Source organism: Cokeromyces recurvatus (genome assembly GCF_025118155.1).
Source record: "Cokeromyces recurvatus strain NRRL 2243 chromosome Unknown BX663scaffold_5, whole genome shotgun sequence".
NCBI classification, from domain to species: domain Eukaryota; kingdom Fungi; phylum Mucoromycota; class Mucoromycetes; order Mucorales; family Mucoraceae; genus Cokeromyces; species Cokeromyces recurvatus.
The window spans coordinates 597,827-616,798 of record NW_026251391.1 but is presented as its reverse complement, the minus strand read 5'-3'; the positions used below and the strand labels follow the sequence as shown (position 1 = coordinate 616,798).

Genomic DNA, 18,972 nt, shown 5'->3' with positions numbered 1-18,972 from the left:
TAGTCCAATTCGTGGAATATTCGGGCATACTACCGGCTAATGAACGGACCAAATGCAGGAAACTTTGGGACGGCGGCGGGGGGGGTTTTGGAAGGGAACCTGTTCAGGACGAAGGGAAGAGGGTCAGGGATGGTGTGTGGCATTTGAAAGTGTCTATGCATGTCAAAGCGAATAATAGCATGGTCCCAAGTAAGCCTTGAGTCTGAGTGGAAGACACGATGTTGCGGCTTGCCACCGGGGAGCCAACCAAGTCACCATCGACATATTATTATTTTGGATCAGAAATAATTGTAAGTCATGCGTCATGCTAATATTCAAAATAAAGACTGAGTCTGACTTTAACCGAGAAAAATGCCCTGAAAGTAAAATTCAGACAGATCGACAGCTTTGTCACTTTAGAGCGTTTTCCATAAATGGTAGAATTTGCTGAAATTTGATACTTTATTAGTGTGTGTATATTCAAATCAAACATATGATCTGTCAGAAATATTTGCAACAATATGCTCCAGCGCATTTTACCAGTCGACTGTAAAGTAGAGTAGTCTATTTTATTTTCCTCAAATCCGTGGTGGTGTATTAAAGTGTTTTATTGTAATAAGAATTGTTTACGTAGTAGAACTACCACTACACTACAACGAGATATAAGTATAGTTCCTGTAATAAGTGACTGTACTCTTAGTGACCGTGAGTTCCAGTTAACAACATTTTGTTCAAAATTGAGTGGTTTAGCATCGTTTTTTATCTTCATTGACTGATGTTTAAACCAAAAATACACAGGATACTTCAAAGAGTTTGGAATCGCAAGAAGGAATTAGAAGAACAAAGTGAGACTTATAAAATGAAATATTTGTATGCTCTCCTGACTTAACTCGCTTTATGAAACCTTATTTGGATAAACAAAAGTGCAGCGATTGTGGCAAAAATGATCATCGATCCAAAAGAAGTAGTGAGTGTGAACAATATGCATCATTATCAACTCCTAGTAAATATACATTGTATCTCATAGCAGTGATAATATGACATCAACTAACATATAACATAATGTAGTTGTTGGGACAAAGAGTAAAAGAAAAGCTGAAACAGAAGAGACAAAAAGAAAGAAGAAGAAAGTAAGAAAAATGTTCTCTCAAGGTGAGGGAAATGTACAAGTGTGCACAAGCTGTGGTCAACGAGACCATAACAACTCAAGGTCCTATGAATGTTCCAATCATAAGTTGACAAAAGAACAAGAGACGAAATTACTATTGGGGGACTATACCACCATTACAAGGAAAATAAAGCTGCAAACTATTTTGAGGGAAGGATACAGATCTGCAATTACAGAAAAAAAAATAACAGCAGTTTCAAACGATATTCGCAATATCATCATACGTGCACAACTGTTTGTGAATTATTATATCGTAATACACGCAAGTCAAGTTGTGGACATGAAGGTCTTTTCCCAAAACTTCTGGTATTGCATAGCTCAACTAGTCTTGAAAAAAAATCCTAAAAATGTCAAGGCTTTACCCGAGGACTGTATAGCTTGCTGGGAGAGTTTTTTCTACTAGATACAACAGCATCAAATACGATACGGTTCCTGTAAATGGCTATTCACATTGCTTAACAGCCACTTGTGTTGAACTCGCTATTACGTACACAAATGCCATTGTAGAAGTTTTTGAATCAAGATTGAAGTCATATATGATGTATGAGATTTCAAAATTATTCACACAGGTAAATTCGCACAAAATTAGATTATTATTTACAAACTGACCCATTAATTCCATCGCTAGCCTAGCAAGTTTCATATAAGAAACAGTATTCACAACTATTGCTATCAATGTATCTGCGGTGGTTCGCCAGTCTAGCCCAATGAACTACCTGAAGAGTACAACGACAAAAAATCAGACATTGACGCAATATTACGTGAATTATCGTCAATTGATATGCCCAAGCCTATTACTTTGATAAGTCTGTTTGCCTCTTCTGGAACCTATATACCCTTCTTAGCCCACATATTAAAAAAAAAGTTAACAATATCATGAAGAATCCCAGAGAAGTCCTGGCAGGCAAGATCAGCAAGATTGTATTTATCTCCCTCGTCTTTTTTTCGTTTTTTCCAGTACCCTCCTTAAAATGGAGGTTCGTATCCATATATGCCAACGCTCTTTCTGCTTTTGCTAGGATTAAATTGCCAACCACTTATGAAGCCAAACTAGAAATGTTCAATACAGTGTTTGATTTCACAAGATTGAAGATAAATAGGTAATTACTATATATTGTTTCTAATGATGATAACTCACAATCTAAAATACACAGCTTCCAAGACCTTCAAAATCCGAATAGACAAAAAAAGGCAAATACTTTTCTATTAGATATGTATTTTCTACACCTTAGAATAAAGAGAGCTCTGTATTTGTCTGCACGATATAAAATAGTATAAAGAATATATATATCTACATACTCAATGGTATATATCTCTATTGGTTACAATCAGCATTTATTCTACTGTTCCATTTCCCTTTATTTATTCAATGAATAAATTGTTTACTGAGAAAAGATAATCTGATATCACAGCTTACAGCAAATAATTTATAATTTGATAAGAGGCAGCTAATAATTATAATAACTCAAGAGATAAATGAATACTTTTTTTTATTTCAGACACTACTGTAGATAAAATAAAAGGTATACATATATACATTTATACAAGCTACTCTCAGATATTTCTATATAATATTACTTGTTAATGCCCTTCTATATACTCAAAGAATAGAGTCAATTATACTAAAGTCTATAAATAGACAAAATTTATATAAGCAGCAATAGAGGGGGAAAAAGCTCCGTTTAAATAAATAAATAAATAAAAAAGGAGAGGCTAAAATACATTCAATATGTATGATGATCTACATCTAAAGTGTAACAAAGGTAAACAGAGTCATATCGTTAAATCTTTCTAATAGAAAACAATAAGCCACAATAAAGCACTGTGCCTATTAGAAGCCTTTTGTTTATGTGAAAAAAAAAATATAAATAGGGGAAGAAAAAATTTATTTTTGCTTTTCTTTTTCTTTTCTTTCTTTATGAAAGTGATATTCTGAGGATATTGGTCACTATAAACAATAAATCGTCAGTGATATTCTCCGGATAATGGTCACTCTAAATAATAAATCCCCCAGTGAAGTTATTTGGATGTATTGGTCACTTAAAATATTCAATCCCGAGAGTATCTTTCATTTGGAGTTTTCACGTCTCTCGTTAAATATGACCGTGAAAGGAAGCACATAATGATTAACCTCCACGATTGGTTGCTTCTGGAAACAGTAGTCTTTTTTATTATATAGAGAAGCTACTGGCTAATTGGATCATTACCCCTTTTTTATTATTAATTATAAATGAAAAAAAAACTTTTATGTAATAATGACTTGTAGAAGAAGATTCAATACTAACTAAATGAGCTTTGTAGTTGTTTATGTACTGTATTAATTATCATCTTTATAAGTTGGTGTAAAGACTAGCAGAAAGAGTGCAAACAGGATTGTTAAATTAGTAATATCAATAAAAAAAACCAGGTTTTGGCTGTAATATTTTAATTAAAAATAGTGGTATAGACCATCGTGATAATAGGCATTTTGCACTATGAAGTTGTTATTAAAACAAAAGAATCAAACCCAATGACTGAAGGTTATATCATATTACCAACAAAGCCTTTAAAAGGCATACTGGATAATTTTACCGTTAAAAATAAATAAAGGGATTAATTAAAAAGAGTATAATATTCAGGATGATATCTCTATTAAGATATGCATAAACTTGTATAGTAAATCAACGAGACTGAACAATATATTTTTACAAGGCACATAGTTAAAAAAAATTATTTCGCTTCTGACTCCTCATGAATTTAAGATTTTCAAGTCCTTATCAGTTATTGAGCCGGAAGATAGAATTCTCTTAAAAAACAAGACAAAATGGCCAGAGTTAAGTGAACTGTGAGAACAGGCTATAAAACAAACACAACAGCTCTCTCTCCCATTTGAAAGATATATTAGTAACACAAATAATGTGATAATATCAACTACTGCCGTAACCACTTCCCCTTTATTAGAGACCTGTGATAGTAAAAACTGGAGAATCAACAGTCATTTGGAAACATACAGCTACTGAAGAGGAAGATAAAAAACTTGATGTCAAAAAAAGTTAGATATAGCACCTTTCATTAGCATTAGATTATTTACGAGAATTATCATCAAGAACGTCTACTTCTAACATTGTTCAGTAAAGAATATCTTATTTGGATAGCCTCTATAGTTTTTTATACTTTGAGTTCAGACATTATTAGTTCTTTTTCCTAAATGAATCAAAAATAAAAAATAAAAAATAGATACTATCTTGTATTAGATGACGTGAATTAACAATGTAAACTGTTTGTAGCTTTTTTTTTTTTTTTTTGAAACTGGCGGCTGCTAATAATATTCCTTGCCATAGTAAGTTAGCCAATCATCATTTTTAAAATTAAGGGTAAAATATCTTGAAAAAACAAAAAAGGAAGGTATATTACGTATGCTCTAAATTAGGAAAGACATTTAAAATTCAACAAATTATAAGAACGCATCGCTGTTTTAAACATTTATTATAATAATGATATTCTTTCACTTTCTTCTTTTTTTTTTTTCCTTTCTTTAAATAACAATAATGGAGTCAAATAATCTTAACTGGATTAATAATGACAATGAACTAATGGAAATGCTGGTTGGTATCGCCTCAGTATCTGGGGAACAAAGCATATCTACAAATAATGAAGTTAGCCCTGATGTTCTTCAATGTCTTTTACCAATAGAAAGAAATGACTTGGTTCTATCTAGCACACAGCAACAGATGTCATCACACTCTTCTTCGATAACACCCCAAAATAATATGAAAGAGGATAATTCCCATCATGTTGATATGTCAAATGAAGCAACTATCAAACCACTATTTCCATCCTCAGTTACCGTTCAAAATTCAGATAATTTTGTTACTTTTGTACCTACCACCTCTATACCCAAAAAGAATGCACCAATAAAAACTGTGTTTAAAAAACCTGTATTTATTTCAGAGTCGCCTCAAACATTTATAAAAAAGAAGAAGACGGCCTTATCATCAAGCTCTAGTAATACAAGTGGTGAGGATAATAATTCGGATGATGACGTGACATTCGAGGGCGTACTTCATATTAATAATCCACCTTTAACGAATTCAACCCCAATGACTTCAAAGGAAAAAAGACAATTAAGAAACAAAATTTCAGCCAGAAACTTCAGAGTAAGAAGAAAGGGTAAGTAAGTGAAACTTAAATTTAGTTACTACCAATTATATTAATTCTATATACATACAACAGAATACGTCAATCATTTAGAGAAGAAAGTAAGAGAATATGAAGAAACGATTGTCAAACTTAAGAAAGAAAATGAGCAGCTTCAAAAAAATAACGAGGAGCTCATAAAGAAATTGTCTACGCAACAACCTATTACTCCTCCTCCTTTTAGTGATGAATTAATGTCAAATACATCCACTACTTCTAGTTCAGAAGGCCACTTATCACCTGAATCCCTGTCTTCTCTGTTCCAATTCCAATTAAATGATTTATATGACCTTAATCTGCTTGAGCAACAACAGCAACAGCAACAGCAACAGCAACAACCACTTCTGGATCCATCTGTTATGTTTTATCTTAACCATGCTACTATACCTGATTGGAACATAAATGAGGTCCTGAGTGGAAAGATGAAGAATGCAACCACAGAGCAGGAGCAATTACAAATATCTAGAGAATTAATCAGAGACTACCCTCTTTTAGTACCTGCTCTTATGTCTATTATACTTCATCATACTTTATCCTTGGACTATGTTGCCTCTCTTGCTAAAGAATTTAAAGAAAAGTTAAATGTTGATCCTAAAGTTTCAAATAACGAGTTTGAAGACAATGAAACAGTTGTTGGTGAAGAAGAAACGAATGAGCTCAAGGTCAACTTTAGTAAATTAAGTATCGAAGACGCTACTAAAGTAGTGAATAAGAAAGAAGGATTGGATCATACATCATTCACGGAAGATGACCTAGTTGCCTTTATTCTTAACAGATGTTTTCCTTATTATTGTTTAATGCGTGCACGTGGCCATAGTCATGAAGATATCATCGATAAATGTCGAGAATGCTTTTTAGATAAGGACTCTCCATGCCGAAAAAAGATGGAAAAGAAATGGGCAAAAGAGAAAGCAAAAAAAGAAAGATTAGAGATTAAAAAGAGAGAAACTGTTTATAAAACGAAAAACAATAGTCGTCTACAAACACTTCAAACCTATTGTCGAGTAGCCAATATTCTTTTGAAAAACCCTCGACAAATGTCTAATATGACTCAAGTCCTAAAAGAACAAATTCAAATTTCGAAAAATAAGTCTATGAGTCATGCTGAGCAAAATTATAGAAAGATGATAAACACTCCAAAGGCTCTTCGTATCGCTAATGCCTCTAGTTAAAATTATTGCATCATTTTTGTAAATAGTTTATACATGTACATATTCATATGCAAATACATCATATTTCATTATTAGTAATAATAATAATAAAAAAAAAGCATAGCTTATTTTAGATTATCAGTTTTTTTCTTTTTTTAATTCTACAACTTGTTCACTACCGGGAAAATCTGGAACATCGAAATCAAATCGTTTGGCTAATGTTGGAGGAACAAAACGGCCACCCAAAAAATGCTTTCTGCCTCTAAAATGATTCGAACAAGGTTTTGGAGCAGTAAGAGAAACTAAGATATCAGGTTGAAACTTAACATGCTCGGTAGGCCCAATATCCATATCCCAACCAGAAGGAATATCAACAGAAACAATAGGCTTTGAAGTTTTTTCAAAGATTTGAATAATCCCCTTATAAGGATCGCGTACTTCTCCCTGGAAACTAAAACCAAAGAGTGCATCCAAGATAATATGTGAACTTTCAATAAAATCTATTGGTTGTTGAAGGTCTTTATAGATGGGAATATCGAGATTTTTACATTGAATTAATAAGCGCTGCATAAATATGTAAGAATAAGTAATTAAATATATATTTATATACATGTATGTATACATTTATATATCTATTTATAAGCAATACGTTACTTTATAAAGGTCTTTTTCTGGCTGCTTTGGATAATAAAGGCTAGGTTTAAATCCAAAATGATGCAAGTGTCGTGCTGCCACAAGACCGTCTCCCCCATTATTACCTATCTTTATATAAGTATATATATATAAATACATATACATATATCGTATATACATTACCTGGACCAACACAAACTAATACATTAGGCGTTTTTGAACTATCAAATGATTTTTGTACTGCTTGAGCAACACTAAGTCCGGCTATATATATATATATGTATATATATAAAAGGAGAGAGAGAGTATAAGTTTGGTTAGTGATTATAAGCAAATTTATTAAAGTGACAATAACCTAATTCCATTAATTGATCAATGGAGAATGCGCCTGAACTTGACATCAATTCCACATCAATAGCTTGAGCAACTTTTTGGGAAACGCACTTTATAATTATAAGTATTGCTTAAAAATGTATTCATGATTCTTAATCTACTTACTCTGTATGCCATTTTTTAAAAATAAAATAAAGAATTTTTCTCAAAAAAAAAAAAAAAAAAAAAAAGAATTCTATAAAATTGCATGAAATACCGGGTTTTTAATTCATATTATGAACTATCATTATTTTTTCCTTATAGAAAAGAGAGTTACATTATATCTTCTTCTTATTCTTCTTATTCTAACAATCTATTGTTATTATTATACAATGCTCTCATCAGAAAATAAAACATATCCTGTACCAGAAAGACTTTTACTTTCTTCAGATTTGCCCAAGCCATATGTAAATTCATTTGAACAATATAAGCAATTATGGGAAGAAAGTATTGAAAACCCTAAAGCCTTCTTTACAAAGGTATATCTTTTTTATATGCATATTTTTTATTTTATTTTATTTTTTATTTTTTATTTTTTATTTTTTATTTTTTATTTTTTATTTTTTATTTTTTATTTTTTTTTTTTTGGTTTTTCTTTTAATAAATAATAAATGATTTACAGGCTGCTAAGGAATACTTGAGTTGGCATAAAGATTTTGAAACTGTTATGAGTGGTGATCTCAAGGATGGAAATATCGCATGGTTTTTGGAAGGTGAATTAAATGCTTGTTATAATTGTGTAGATAGACATGCCTTAAAGACTCCAAATAAGGTAGTTATACGGAAATAAATAAATAAATAAATAAAAAGTTAACATTATATAATATATTAGATTGCGATTATTCATGAAGGAGATAACCCAAACAATGTGCGTAAAATAACTTATTATGAGCTGATGCAAGAGGTATGTCGAATGGCTAATGTGTTATACAATTTGGATGTGCGTAAAGGTGATACAGTTGTACTCTATATGCCTATGATCCCTGAGACTATCATTGCTATGTTAGCCTGTGCTCGTATTGGCGCTATTCATTCTGTTGTCTTTGCTGGTTTTTCAGCAGAGTCACTCTATAATCGCATTGAAGATTGTAAGGCACGGATTCTGATTACAGCAGATGAAGGTCTTCGAGGCGGGAAAAGAATTCATACTAAGCGTATTGTAGACGAAGCACTACAATTGAATACTGAAAATCTTGCTGTTGTAGAACGCGTGATTGTGGTAGAGCATACAGGATCAGATATACCAATGATGCCTGATAGAGATGTTTGGTGGCATGATGAGATGGCCCATGCACGTCCTTACTGGCCAGTCACGTATGTCAACTCAGAGGATCCTTTGTTCATGCTTTACACATCAGGGTCAACAGGTAAACCTAAAGGTGTCTTACATACAACAGGTGGATATCTATTAGGTGCAGCCATGACAGTGAAGAATATATTTGATGTACATGAGAATGATATTTATGCTTGTATGGCTGATATTGGGTGGATTACAGTAAGTAATAATGAGTATACAAGTATACAGTTAACTAATAGTTTCTTTTTCTTTTCTTTTTCTTTTTTTCTTTTTTTTTTTTTTTTTTTGCATAAAGGGACATACTTACATCGTATATGGTCCTCTCACTTTAGGTACAACCACATTATTATTTGAATCCACACCCACCTATCCTAGTCCATCTAGGTTTTGGGAAACAGTAGATAAGCATAAAATAACACAATTCTATACTGCGCCTACTGCCATTCGTGCCCTTCAACGTTTAGGAGATCAATATGTAGATAAGTGTGACCTAAGTTCATTACGGATAATTGGATCGGTTGGTGAACCCATCAATCCAGAGGCATGGGAATGGTACTATCATAAAGTGGGACATTCAAAATGTGCAGTGGTAGATACATATTGGCAAACTGAAACTGGCTCTATTGCTGTTAGTTCGTTACCTGGCGCGATAGCCACTAAACCTGGATCAGCTACTTTCCCTTTCTTTGGTATTTTACCAGCCATTCTGGATCCCACCACGGGTAAAGAATTAAAAGACTGTGATGTAGAAGGTGTGCTTGCGATCAAAAAACCGTGGCCATCAATGGCTAGAACCATTTATAATGACCATGATCGATTCATTGATACCTACTTGAAACCCTATCCTGGATATTATTTCACAGGTGATGGAGCTTACCGAGATAAAGACGGATATATTTGGATACGTGGGCGAGTTGATGGTAAATAAATTTTATATCATTATTTATTTATTTATTTATTTTCAACTCATTTATTATTATAGATGTTATCAATGTTTCTGGTCACCGCTTATCTACTTCAGAAATTGAATCTGCCTTAATTTCAGATAATGCTGTTGCTGAGGCAGCAGTCATTGGTGGTCATGATAACTTAACAGGTCAATGTATTCATGCCTTCTGCATTTTGAAGCCTAATATCATTGGTAAATCTCATGATCTTTTAACTCAGGAACTTATCACACAAGTCAGGAAAATAATTGGCCCATTTGCAAAACCCAAACGGGTTTATATTGTAAATAACTTACCAAAGACTCGTTCTGGTAAAATCGTGAGACGTATCCTACGAAAGATTATCAATAATGAAGCTGATCAAATAGGCGATACATCTACTATTGCGGAGCCACATGTTATTGAACAATTGATTAAAGAAATTAATAATTCGAAATAAAGAAAATATATTATTTATTCTTTTTTTTTTTTCTTTTACAATGATGTGCATTTACAACGAGATTGTATGTGCTTTTTATTATTATTATTTATTTATAAATTTGTATACAAATTTGTGTTGTTGAATTTGAGTTAATGAGCTTTCTTTCCAGAAGCCACTATTGAAAAAAAAAAAAAAGTTAAATTAAATTGGAGATAACAAAAAAAACAACAACAAAAACTTACAAGCAGGATTTCTAGGGTCGTTTCTGTATTGATCACCTACATTAATTAAAAAAAGAAAAAAAAAAGATTAACGACCATCTCAAGATGAGCATAAGTGTATACATACTGTCAATCATGGCAGATTGGGCCTTTGAAACTAAGTATAAAACAGCAACGCCACCAACAATGAAGGGGGCAGCAGGGCGAAGGACAGGTGTATTCCACTTGCGCATACCAAACATTTTTATATTATTTTGTGGAGAAAAAAAAAAAGAAATATAAATAAATGATGTGTGTGGGGGGTTGATAGGAGGACTGTCCCGCCTATAAAAGCAGGGGCAGCATACAAAAAAGACAAAAAAAAAAAATAGGATTATCTGTGGAGTTTCAATATTCGACGTCATTTGCATACAATTTACTGGTTATTGAACTACAAATATCAGTCTAATAATCAGTACAAGATGAGTAATGCACCAAGTTTCTATCAAGGGAAGGATAATTATTTCCAATAATGTAAAGAGAAGAAGAAACATTAAATCAAGAATAGTTTTTTTTTTTGACTGAGATTTATAGAAGGAGATACATATAAAGTTATTAGACTACTAATAAGAATTTATTCAAAATAAGGCAGCAAGTTGCCTAAGCATTTAACCAGTTAAAGAGTGATAAGACAATATTAGTCGAGTATTTATTAGTTAAAAGAAAGGAGAAGCAGCGTATATTTGTACATTACCACTCGAACTCTTCTTTTTTTCTTTCAATAGAATGAGTAATAATTTTATAATAGGCCTTTTTTTTTTTGAGTATCTTTTCTATTTCACCATTGTGTTCAAAGCTGTTAAATCCATATTGCTATTTATTTTACCGAAGAAATCATAGATGTATTTATCAAAACACGACTCCTTTGATGCCACTCCTAGCCTTTCAAATAATGATAATAATAATACTGTCATTCAGATCTTTAAAGAGTGTGGAGGGAAAGAGGATTTTAAAATTTCTGGGTTATCCTTTAACATTGAAAAATGAGCGCTTCTTCTACAAAATTATTTCGATATATTATATAAAATAAACATTATAAATACTAGTATAACAATAAAGAATAAATACTTTATATAGCATTAAAATGAACTACCTTTTTCTCCCTACATATCTGAATAAATAGTTAGTATATACATCTATCTATGTATAATGAATAATGAATAATAATAAAAAAAATACTACTACTTCTGAAACTTATTCACAAGCCACATTTTTTTTTCTGAATCACCATTCTATTTGACGTGTTACCAGCAAATTCTTTTCCTTTTTTTAATTTTCTATCAAGTGTATATTGAAAAGTTTTTTTTTTCCTCTTACATAAAAGAAACCATTCAATCTAAAAATGGAAAACAATAACTCCACAGATAACAATTCTAAAGACAACAAGCCTATTTCAGCACAAGAAGATCAAAAAACAACTATTACTGAACAAAAGCAACCCCTCCCGGCACCCATTCCTGAAAAGAATGCATGGAAAGTTGAAAAGACAGTAAAAGTAACCGAAGAAGCTTCTTCTGCAGGTAAATTAACTTTAACTGCATAAGATGAATGAAAAAAAAATTTTTTTTTCTTGTTGATATATACTTTATATATTTATATACATGTATATGTATATATAGATTGGCCCGCACCAAAAGAAGCAGCAGTCGAAAGTAGTGAAGATAATAGTGAAAAAGAAAAATTCGTTGCACCTAAAATAAAAAATAAAGGACAATGGAAGCCTTTTACACCTACTATTGTTCATGCTTCTTCTCCTGCTACACGTCGTAGTAGACATGGTCGACGTTCTGGTAATCATTCGGGTGACCGTAACAAGAAATCAACAAATAATCAACGTCGAGGATCCAAGTCAACAAAGGAAGAAAGCAAGCCAACAGTTGAAGCAACAACTGACAATAATAAAACGAGTCCTAAAAAAGATGACAAAAAGCCTACTACTACTACTACTAATACTACTACTAATACTACTACTACTACCACTACTTACAACAAGCCTCGTTCTAATCGTCCCAAAAACTTTTATCGTGGACAACGAAAGACACCTGCTTTTGTCACTATTGATGCAGAAACTTTGAAGATGTACATTATGCAACAAATGTAGGTCTAGTAAATATATTGAATCAATGTGTCATTTAACGAACAAAAAAAAATTTTATTATTATTAGTGAATATTATTTCAGTATTGATAACTTGTGTAAAGATGTTTATTTACGTAAACAAATGGATTCAAATGGTTTTGTCGATTTATCCTTTATTGCCAACTTTAACCGTGTAAAAGGGTTAACAACGGATCTTAATTTGATTCGTGAAGCTTTAGAGAACAGCCAAGTCATCGAAGTCAAGGGTGGTGACAAGATTCGAAAGAGAGAAGGTTGGGAGACTTGGTTAATGCCTTCTGTCATCTCTGGCCCTACACCTGTCAATCCACCTATTCCTAAAGTTACAATGACTGCTGCTCAAGTTGCCAAGAAAAATGCCCCACCTAATCCTCAACCTACTTTAGCTTCTTTAGCTGGTACTACTCTCTTGCCTGGTACTTCCCCTCAATTTAATTATGAGCAACGTCGCAAGTCACAACAAAAAGATGAAGATGAATTGTTTGACTTTGATGATGATGATTTTATTGATGGACGTCGTAATGACACTGTCAAAAAATATTATCTTTCTGATGATGAAGATGAAGATGAGAATGATCTCGAAATGGATGATGAAACCGTAGCTCGTATCATGATTGTCACTCAACGTAAATCAGATCGTACACATACTAACTACAATCGATCCAAAATCAACGAAGATATTTCTGAAATGATCAATGAAGGACTTTATCAATATGAAACTGGACTTGTTTCCTCAAAGTCCAATAATATCAAGGTAGGATCAGTTGGTAAGGATCACTTTGATCAATTGAAACATCGTGAACATCATCATGGTGAACAACTTGGAGCACAGCTTTCCAGTACAACCATCCATGCAAAGCCTATTAAAAAGAACGAGAAGAACACACCTCGTTTCTATGCTGTTCGTCCCGAGTCACTTCCTAGTTCTGCCTTCTATAGTACATCTCAAGGAGCTATAGACCATGGGCATGTCGGTTGGGTTTTAAGTGATCAAGCCTATCATTATAATCCTAATGATTTATTATCTACTAGTTATGGTAAATCACCTGCAGCTGAAGGTATGCTTTCTAAATCAATGGATATGGCTCATTCCTTTGGTAACTTCCAACATCCTAGTCACGAATTATTAAAGGAAAATGGATTTGTTCAACATAAATATTATAAATATCATGCAAAGGCTTTAAGAGAACGTAAGCAATTGGGTGTTGGACATTCACAAGAAATGAATACCTTGTTCCGTTTCTGGTCTCACTTTTTACGTGATCATTTTAATAAGCGTATGTATACTGAATTCAAGAGATTAGCTGTTGAAGATGCTAATCAAAACTATAGGTAAGTCATACTAGACTGTATATTTTATTTTATTTTATTTTTTTTAGATAGTATATATTAAATGCAGCCTTTATCTTTTTTTAGATACGGTTTGGAATGTTTATTCCGTTTCTATTCTTATGGACTAGAAAAACGTTATCGTAAAGAACTCTTTGAAGATTTCCAAGAATTAACTTTGGCAGATTATGAAAGAGGACATCTTTATGGTCTTGAAAAGTTTTGGGCATACACTTATTATCGTAAAGATAAAAAGAAGAGAGAACTCAAATTGAATGAACAATTGAGTGAATTATTATCAGAATACAAGTCAGTTGAAGATTTTAGAAATGCAGAGGCACCTGTTTCCGAAGCCAAGGATGATACTTATAAGGTTCCTCATCATGGTGTAAGTAAAATAAACTTTTTTTTTTGAGTTTAAAATAACATTTTTTTTTTATGCTAGAAACCTAGAAATAGTGTTAGTGGCCCTTCTGGTGCAAAGGCTAAGGCTTAAGAAATAATGCATTTTTTTTATGTATCTCTTTCTTAAACAAGAAACAAAATTTAACCGTATAGACAATTTTATTATTATTTTATTTTTTTCTTTAAAAAAAAACAAAAAAAAGGAAAAGAAAAAGAAAAATGGCCAAAAAAAAATTAGTGTACTTATTTGTTGTTATATATAAAATATTATAAAAGAAAATGATACATGAATTTTGCTACACTTTTTTAAATTTTAAATTACATTTTATGTACGCAAGAATGACATTTTTTTTGTTTTGTTTTTTTGTCCACTTTTAAAATTTCCATTTTTTTTTTTGAGAGCATAAAAAAGATCAACGCGTGTATGCGTATTTTAATTTCACCCCAAAAGAAACTTTTTTTTACATTCTATTTAACTACCACTCGACAACGACGATTCCTCATGTCTGTTACTATTGCTAAGCAACAAGTGCCTATCCAAGGTTGCTCCTCTAAAGAAGAACTTGATAGAGTGTTGGCCTTTCAACCATTCAAAGATTGGCTAAAAAGTTTCGATGAACAACAACGAGCACGACAAGAAGAAATGAATGTGGAATCTATCGAGATTCAAAACATTGATTATTTCAAATCAGAAAAAATTGGATTTATAAAATTCAAAACGAATGTGACATTTAAAGAAACAGGCATAAGTGCACCTGGTATAGTGTTTATGGTAGGTAGTATACAAATATATTATAAATCATATAAATAGAAATAGGTTTAACCTAGCGCATAAATAATACTATTAGAGAGGTGGCGCGGTATCGATGATGATTATTTTAAAAGCTGAAAATGAAAAAGATAAGATTATTTTGACTTTACAACCACGTATTCCAGTTCCAAATCTTGCTTTCCCCGAGTTACCTGCTGGTATGTTGGATGGTTCTGGTCATTTTGCTGGAACTGCTGCTAAAGAGATTGAAGAAGAAACAGGTTTAACTGTCAAAGAAGATGAGTTGATTGATATGACTGATTTAGCTTACGGAGATAAATGGAAAGGAGTTTATACATCACCAGGCGGATCAGGTAATAATTATTTTTTATTTTTTTTTTAAGCCATGCTTAATATACATCATATCATGTGGAGGATATTTATTAAAAGCCGCTTAATTGTATATATATATATATAAATATATATACATCTACACACACATATATAAGATGAGTTTATCAGATTATTTGTTTGCGTAAAGCACATGGATAAAGAGTCTATAAAACAACTAGAAGGAAAATTAACAGGTCTTAGGAGTCAGGGTGAAAGTATCACATTGAAGTTGGTTAACCTTGAAGACGCATGGTCTTTATCACCCGACGTCAAATTGTTATCGAGTTTGGCTCTTTACCAAGCATTGAAATCAAAATTCGAAAAAGGAAATTAAAACAGTAAAAATTCCTTTTTTGGGAATAGCGATTGTTTAGCTTTTCCTTTATTTAGGGGGGGCTAATGTTTGTTTTGTTTTTTTTATATAATTATGAAATAGCCATATATAAAAAGGGCTTATATAATAAATGAAGAATCTTCCTATACCATTTATATATTCTCTCCCTTTTTTTTTTAATTTTATTTTATTTAATTTTATTTTTTAATTTTAATATTCGAGATGGATAATAATAACAGTCAAAGAAATATATTAACTGAAAACAGTCCTTCAACTAAAATATCTCGATATCCAGTAAAGCCACTTGAACGTATGGATATTATATATGATGAAAAGACAATTATTTGTCAAATACAGGATATGTTATCTATCAATGATAATGAAATCTTTGATGAAAACGATAATAGTGACTATGAAGATCAACAAGAAGATTTTACCTCTTTGCCTCAACCTTCTAATCAACTGAATAGAAACAACTCGATATCTTCAGAATTTAGTCATGTCGATTATATTAATTCAATTCGCAAATCAAGACCTCTTCCTAAAATCCCTGATCGTGTCTCCTCCATGAATATGCCTCAAAACATGACTGTCCTACTGAATGAAAGTTTCAGGGACCAAAATCGATTATCAGTTCAGCAATTATTTCATTTACTCAACAAGCAAAAATTATCCACGGAGGATGAAGAAGAAGAAGATGATGATGCTGTTGAAGAAAAAGAAGAATATGGTGGTGTCTTTGCTTTAAAAACCGAAATACCTTCACCTCTTTTAGCCAATAAAGAATCCTTTGGAAAATATTATCAAGACATGAACAAAGATAACAAATTAATGATGACTCCTGTACCAGAAGTAGATGAAGAAGAGCAACTCGTTGATAAAGATGAGCAACAAGAAACTGACGTTTTAGCAGTAGTAGAAGTAGAAGAAGAAGAAGAAGAAAACGACGAAAATAAAACACCTAGTTATGTATTATTGCCTACACCAGAAAACAAGTTATGTTCGCTTTCTGAGGCATCCTTATCTGCACCTAGTTTAACTAGTGGTAGAACTTCGCCCTCCTCATCATCATCGCATCATTCTTTTTCACATGACGAGGAACTCTATTATGATCAGCAAGAAGACAAATATGATACTATTAACAACATTAGTTCTTTTTACCTTGCTGATACTACACCATTACCCACGCAAACAAAGGAGGAGGAGAAGGAGAAGGAAAAAGAGAAAGAAGAAGAAGACGTGGATGAAACAGATCAAAGATATGATGTACAACAGTCTAGCGAAATAAATCGAAATTCCTTAATATCTGATGTTCAAAAATTATCGGAATTAAACAAAGCCCTGATGACACCACAGGTCCCTCATCCTCATCTACCAACCATAATACAACAGCAGCAGCAGCAGCAGCAATATCTAACACCCATAACATCCTATCAACCTTCTATCACATCCTATCAAATGAATGAATATGCAAATGTCAACCGAAGTTCATTTGAATCCATTACTTCATTTAGTTTAACAAATAATAAAGATTCAATCAAGACCTATCGTCGAATGGCAAGCAAGACAATGGATTACAATGTACAATATTCATATGCCAAATATCTTATGAGACTTGTTTCGTTCTATGCTTCTAATTCAAATAATGTAGCTACGATTGAGACTCGTATCCGTTTACAAGAAGAAGCAGAGTACTGGATCGAAAGATTAGCAAAGATGAACTATGCACCCGCCCTTTATACGAAGGGACAATGGCATCGCCACTGTTGTAGCTCCAAGACGGCTGCTGTCTTTGTTGGCTCCCAATACAAAAAGGTGAGTCATACCAAGGCCTTCAAATGTTTTCAACAGGCTGCAAAGTATGGCTCTATCGAAGCTCATTATGAATTAGCTGAATATTACATGGTTCGAAAAGATTATAAGAAATCAATTACATGTTATCAATATGCAGCATCCAAGAATCATATCTTATCTCTTTATAAATTAGCTAATATTTCAATGCGTGGTTTACTTGATCAACCAAAGAATATAAAACAAGGTTTAATATATCTTCGACACGCTGCAGATGCTAATCAACCTGAATGCGCACGATCAGCATATGACTATGCCTGTATCCTTTTATCTGATTTAGAAAGCATTGGCTTAGATAGGTAAGCCCTTCTCCTCTTTCCTCCGACTCTTTTTTTTTTTTTTTTTTTTTTTTTTGTTATATTTATAATTATTTTATATTTGCCTTTTTTTTTTTCCATAGAGATCCATCCGTTTTTTCCATTTATATCACTCCAGACTCTGTTGCAGCTATATATTATCTTAAGAAAGCAGATAAATTTGGATTATCAAATGCCACCTATCGATTAGGATGCATGAGTCTAGCTGAACAGAGTATACATAGCAAATGGGAAGCATTCAAGTATTTTTCTAGAGCAGCTGAGCAAAAACATGATGGTGCCATGATTGAACTATCAAAACTCTATAAGGAAGGTATATCAGGCTATTTAAATCCTCATCCTATGTTAGCATATGAATGGTGTCTTCGAGTAGCAGAAAAAGGAAATGAAATGGCGGAATATATGATAGGGTATAAGAACAAATAAACAGAAAAAAAAAACAATATATATACAAACATACACATATAGATGTATACATGAAAGACTTATATTAATATATAAATACATATGCATCTGCATATACATTTATTTATCTATTTATCTATTTATTTTATATATATATATATATATAGAATGTATTATGATAAAGGTATAGGTATTTATCCGGATCATCAAAAGGCACGCGAATGGTATAGCAAGTCGGCAGCAAAAGGCTATAGACCAGCAGAAGAAATTTTGGGTATTCAGTCCTCTTCCTCTAATAATAAATCAACGAAAAACCAAAGACATTATTACGAAGAAAGTATTCGACTTGAAGAGAATTCAAGACAAGTGACATTTGCAGAACAAAATTGTCAAATTATGTAAAACCTATTATTTCTATTTATTATCTTTATTTATACTTTGTTAATATTTATTATTTTATATATTTATATACATGCATATTTTATTAATCAATCTTGTACACAATATACATACAATATACAAATATACATATACATATACATATTTATATACATGTCTGTATTATATAAACGGATTACATAATATACAAGCCACCCCCAGTTTAAATAGTCAAGGGTGTCTTTACATCTCTGTTTTATTTTATTGTGTTTTATTTTATTTTATTTT

General features: G+C 32.1%; 9 protein-coding genes across 9 annotated transcripts; 6 read left to right on the top strand and 3 right to left on the bottom strand.

Moving 5' to 3' along the window:
* Positions 1 to 86: 86 nt before the first annotated feature.
* BX663DRAFT_413382 (uncharacterized protein) lies at positions 87 to 251 on the bottom strand (the record flags this gene model as incomplete). Its single annotated transcript, XM_051522317.1, has 1 exon — positions 87 to 251. A coding segment is annotated over one exon (165 nt), but the record flags the coding sequence as incomplete, so codon positions are not given.
* A 1,017-nt stretch (positions 252 to 1,268) lies between these two features.
* Positions 1,269 to 1,731, top strand: BX663DRAFT_583697 (uncharacterized protein; the record flags this gene model as incomplete). The annotated part of the gene is made up of 1 exon (XM_051532218.1): positions 1,269 to 1,731. A coding segment is annotated over one exon (282 nt), but the record flags the coding sequence as incomplete, so codon positions are not given.
* Positions 1,732 to 4,645: 2,914 nt separating this feature from the next.
* On the top strand, positions 4,646 to 6,554 carry BX663DRAFT_287454 (uncharacterized protein). Its single transcript, XM_051522001.1, has 2 exons — positions 4,646 to 5,296; positions 5,360 to 6,554. Exons 1-2 carry the CDS (start codon positions 4,675 to 4,677, stop codon positions 6,493 to 6,495), a joined length of 1,758 nt encoding a protein of 585 aa, XP_051385583.1. The 5' UTR covers positions 4,646 to 4,674; the 3' UTR covers positions 6,496 to 6,554.
* A 58-nt stretch (positions 6,555 to 6,612) lies between these two features.
* BX663DRAFT_484092 (YjeF N-terminal domain-like protein) lies at positions 6,613 to 7,617 on the bottom strand (the record flags this gene model as incomplete). The annotated part of the gene is made up of 5 exons (XM_051524532.1): positions 6,613 to 7,038; positions 7,129 to 7,232; positions 7,291 to 7,371; positions 7,463 to 7,550; positions 7,606 to 7,617. The coding sequence occupies 5 exons, from the start codon at positions 7,615 to 7,617 to the stop codon at positions 6,613 to 6,615; spliced, it is 711 nt and encodes a 236-aa protein (XP_051385582.1).
* A 194-nt stretch (positions 7,618 to 7,811) lies between these two features.
* On the top strand, positions 7,812 to 10,162 carry BX663DRAFT_549581 (acetyl-coenzyme A synthetase; the record flags this gene model as incomplete). The annotated part of the gene is made up of 5 exons (XM_051531161.1): positions 7,812 to 7,958; positions 8,102 to 8,251; positions 8,312 to 8,974; positions 9,072 to 9,696; positions 9,759 to 10,162. The coding sequence occupies 5 exons, from the start codon at positions 7,812 to 7,814 to the stop codon at positions 10,160 to 10,162; spliced, it is 1,989 nt and encodes a 662-aa protein (XP_051385581.1).
* On the bottom strand, positions 10,153 to 10,687 carry BX663DRAFT_500274 (ATPase, F0 complex, subunit J). The gene is made up of 3 exons (XM_051526301.1): positions 10,493 to 10,687; positions 10,387 to 10,422; positions 10,153 to 10,319 (listed from the first exon to the last, which is right to left on the bottom strand). The coding sequence occupies exons 1-3, from the start codon at positions 10,605 to 10,607 to the stop codon at positions 10,294 to 10,296; spliced, it is 177 nt and encodes a 58-aa protein (XP_051385580.1). The 5' UTR covers positions 10,608 to 10,687; the 3' UTR covers positions 10,153 to 10,293.
* Positions 10,688 to 11,746: 1,059 nt separating this feature from the next.
* On the top strand, positions 11,747 to 14,346 carry BX663DRAFT_529753 (uncharacterized protein; the record flags this gene model as incomplete). Its single annotated transcript, XM_051530269.1, has 5 exons — positions 11,747 to 11,924; positions 12,024 to 12,501; positions 12,570 to 13,853; positions 13,938 to 14,238; positions 14,296 to 14,346. 5 exons carry the CDS (start codon positions 11,747 to 11,749, stop codon positions 14,344 to 14,346), a joined length of 2,292 nt encoding a protein of 763 aa, XP_051385579.1.
* A 411-nt stretch (positions 14,347 to 14,757) lies between these two features.
* Positions 14,758 to 15,700, top strand: BX663DRAFT_402312 (uncharacterized protein; the record flags this gene model as incomplete). The annotated part of the gene is made up of 3 exons (XM_051522229.1): positions 14,758 to 15,027; positions 15,104 to 15,380; positions 15,516 to 15,700. Coding segments are annotated over 3 exons (732 nt in total), but the record flags the coding sequence as incomplete, so codon positions are not given.
* Positions 15,701 to 16,422: 722 nt separating this feature from the next.
* On the top strand, positions 16,423 to 18,901 carry BX663DRAFT_500269 (uncharacterized protein). The gene is made up of 3 exons (XM_051526300.1): positions 16,423 to 17,883; positions 17,985 to 18,311; positions 18,474 to 18,901. Exons 1-3 carry the CDS (start codon positions 16,544 to 16,546, stop codon positions 18,706 to 18,708), a joined length of 1,902 nt encoding a protein of 633 aa, XP_051385577.1. The 5' UTR covers positions 16,423 to 16,543; the 3' UTR covers positions 18,709 to 18,901.
* Positions 18,902 to 18,972: the final 71 nt, after the last annotated feature.

What these genes read in the sequence shown, in the direction of transcription:
- BX663DRAFT_287454 (XM_051522001.1), top strand. Translation starts at nt 4,675, where the DNA reads ATGGAGTCAAATAATCTTAACTGGATTAATAATGACAATGAACTAATG. An exon ending in CTTCAGAGTAAGAAGAAAGG is followed by an intron (nt 5,297 to 5,359) that starts GTAAGTAAGTGA and finishes TACATACAACAG; the next exon opens with AATACGTCAATCATTTAGAG.
- BX663DRAFT_500274 (XM_051526301.1), bottom strand. Translation starts at nt 10,607, where the DNA reads ATGTTTGGTATGCGCAAGTGGAATACACCTGTCCTTCGCCCTGCTGCC. An exon ending in CCAATCTGCCATGATTGACA is followed by an intron (nt 10,423 to 10,492) that starts GTATGTATACAC and finishes TAATTAATGTAG; the next exon opens with GTGATCAATACAGAAACGAC. An exon ending in CGACCCTAGAAATCCTGCTT is followed by an intron (nt 10,320 to 10,386) that starts GTAAGTTTTTGT and finishes TTTTTTCAATAG; the next exon opens with TGGCTTCTGGAAAGAAAGCT.
- BX663DRAFT_500269 (XM_051526300.1), top strand. Translation starts at nt 16,544, where the DNA reads ATGAACAAAGATAACAAATTAATGATGACTCCTGTACCAGAAGTAGAT. An exon ending in GAAAGCATTGGCTTAGATAG is followed by an intron (nt 17,884 to 17,984) that starts GTAAGCCCTTCT and finishes TTTTTTCCATAG; the next exon opens with AGATCCATCCGTTTTTTCCA. An exon ending in ATGGCGGAATATATGATAGG is followed by an intron (nt 18,312 to 18,473) that starts GTATAAGAACAA and finishes ATATATATATAG; the next exon opens with AATGTATTATGATAAAGGTA.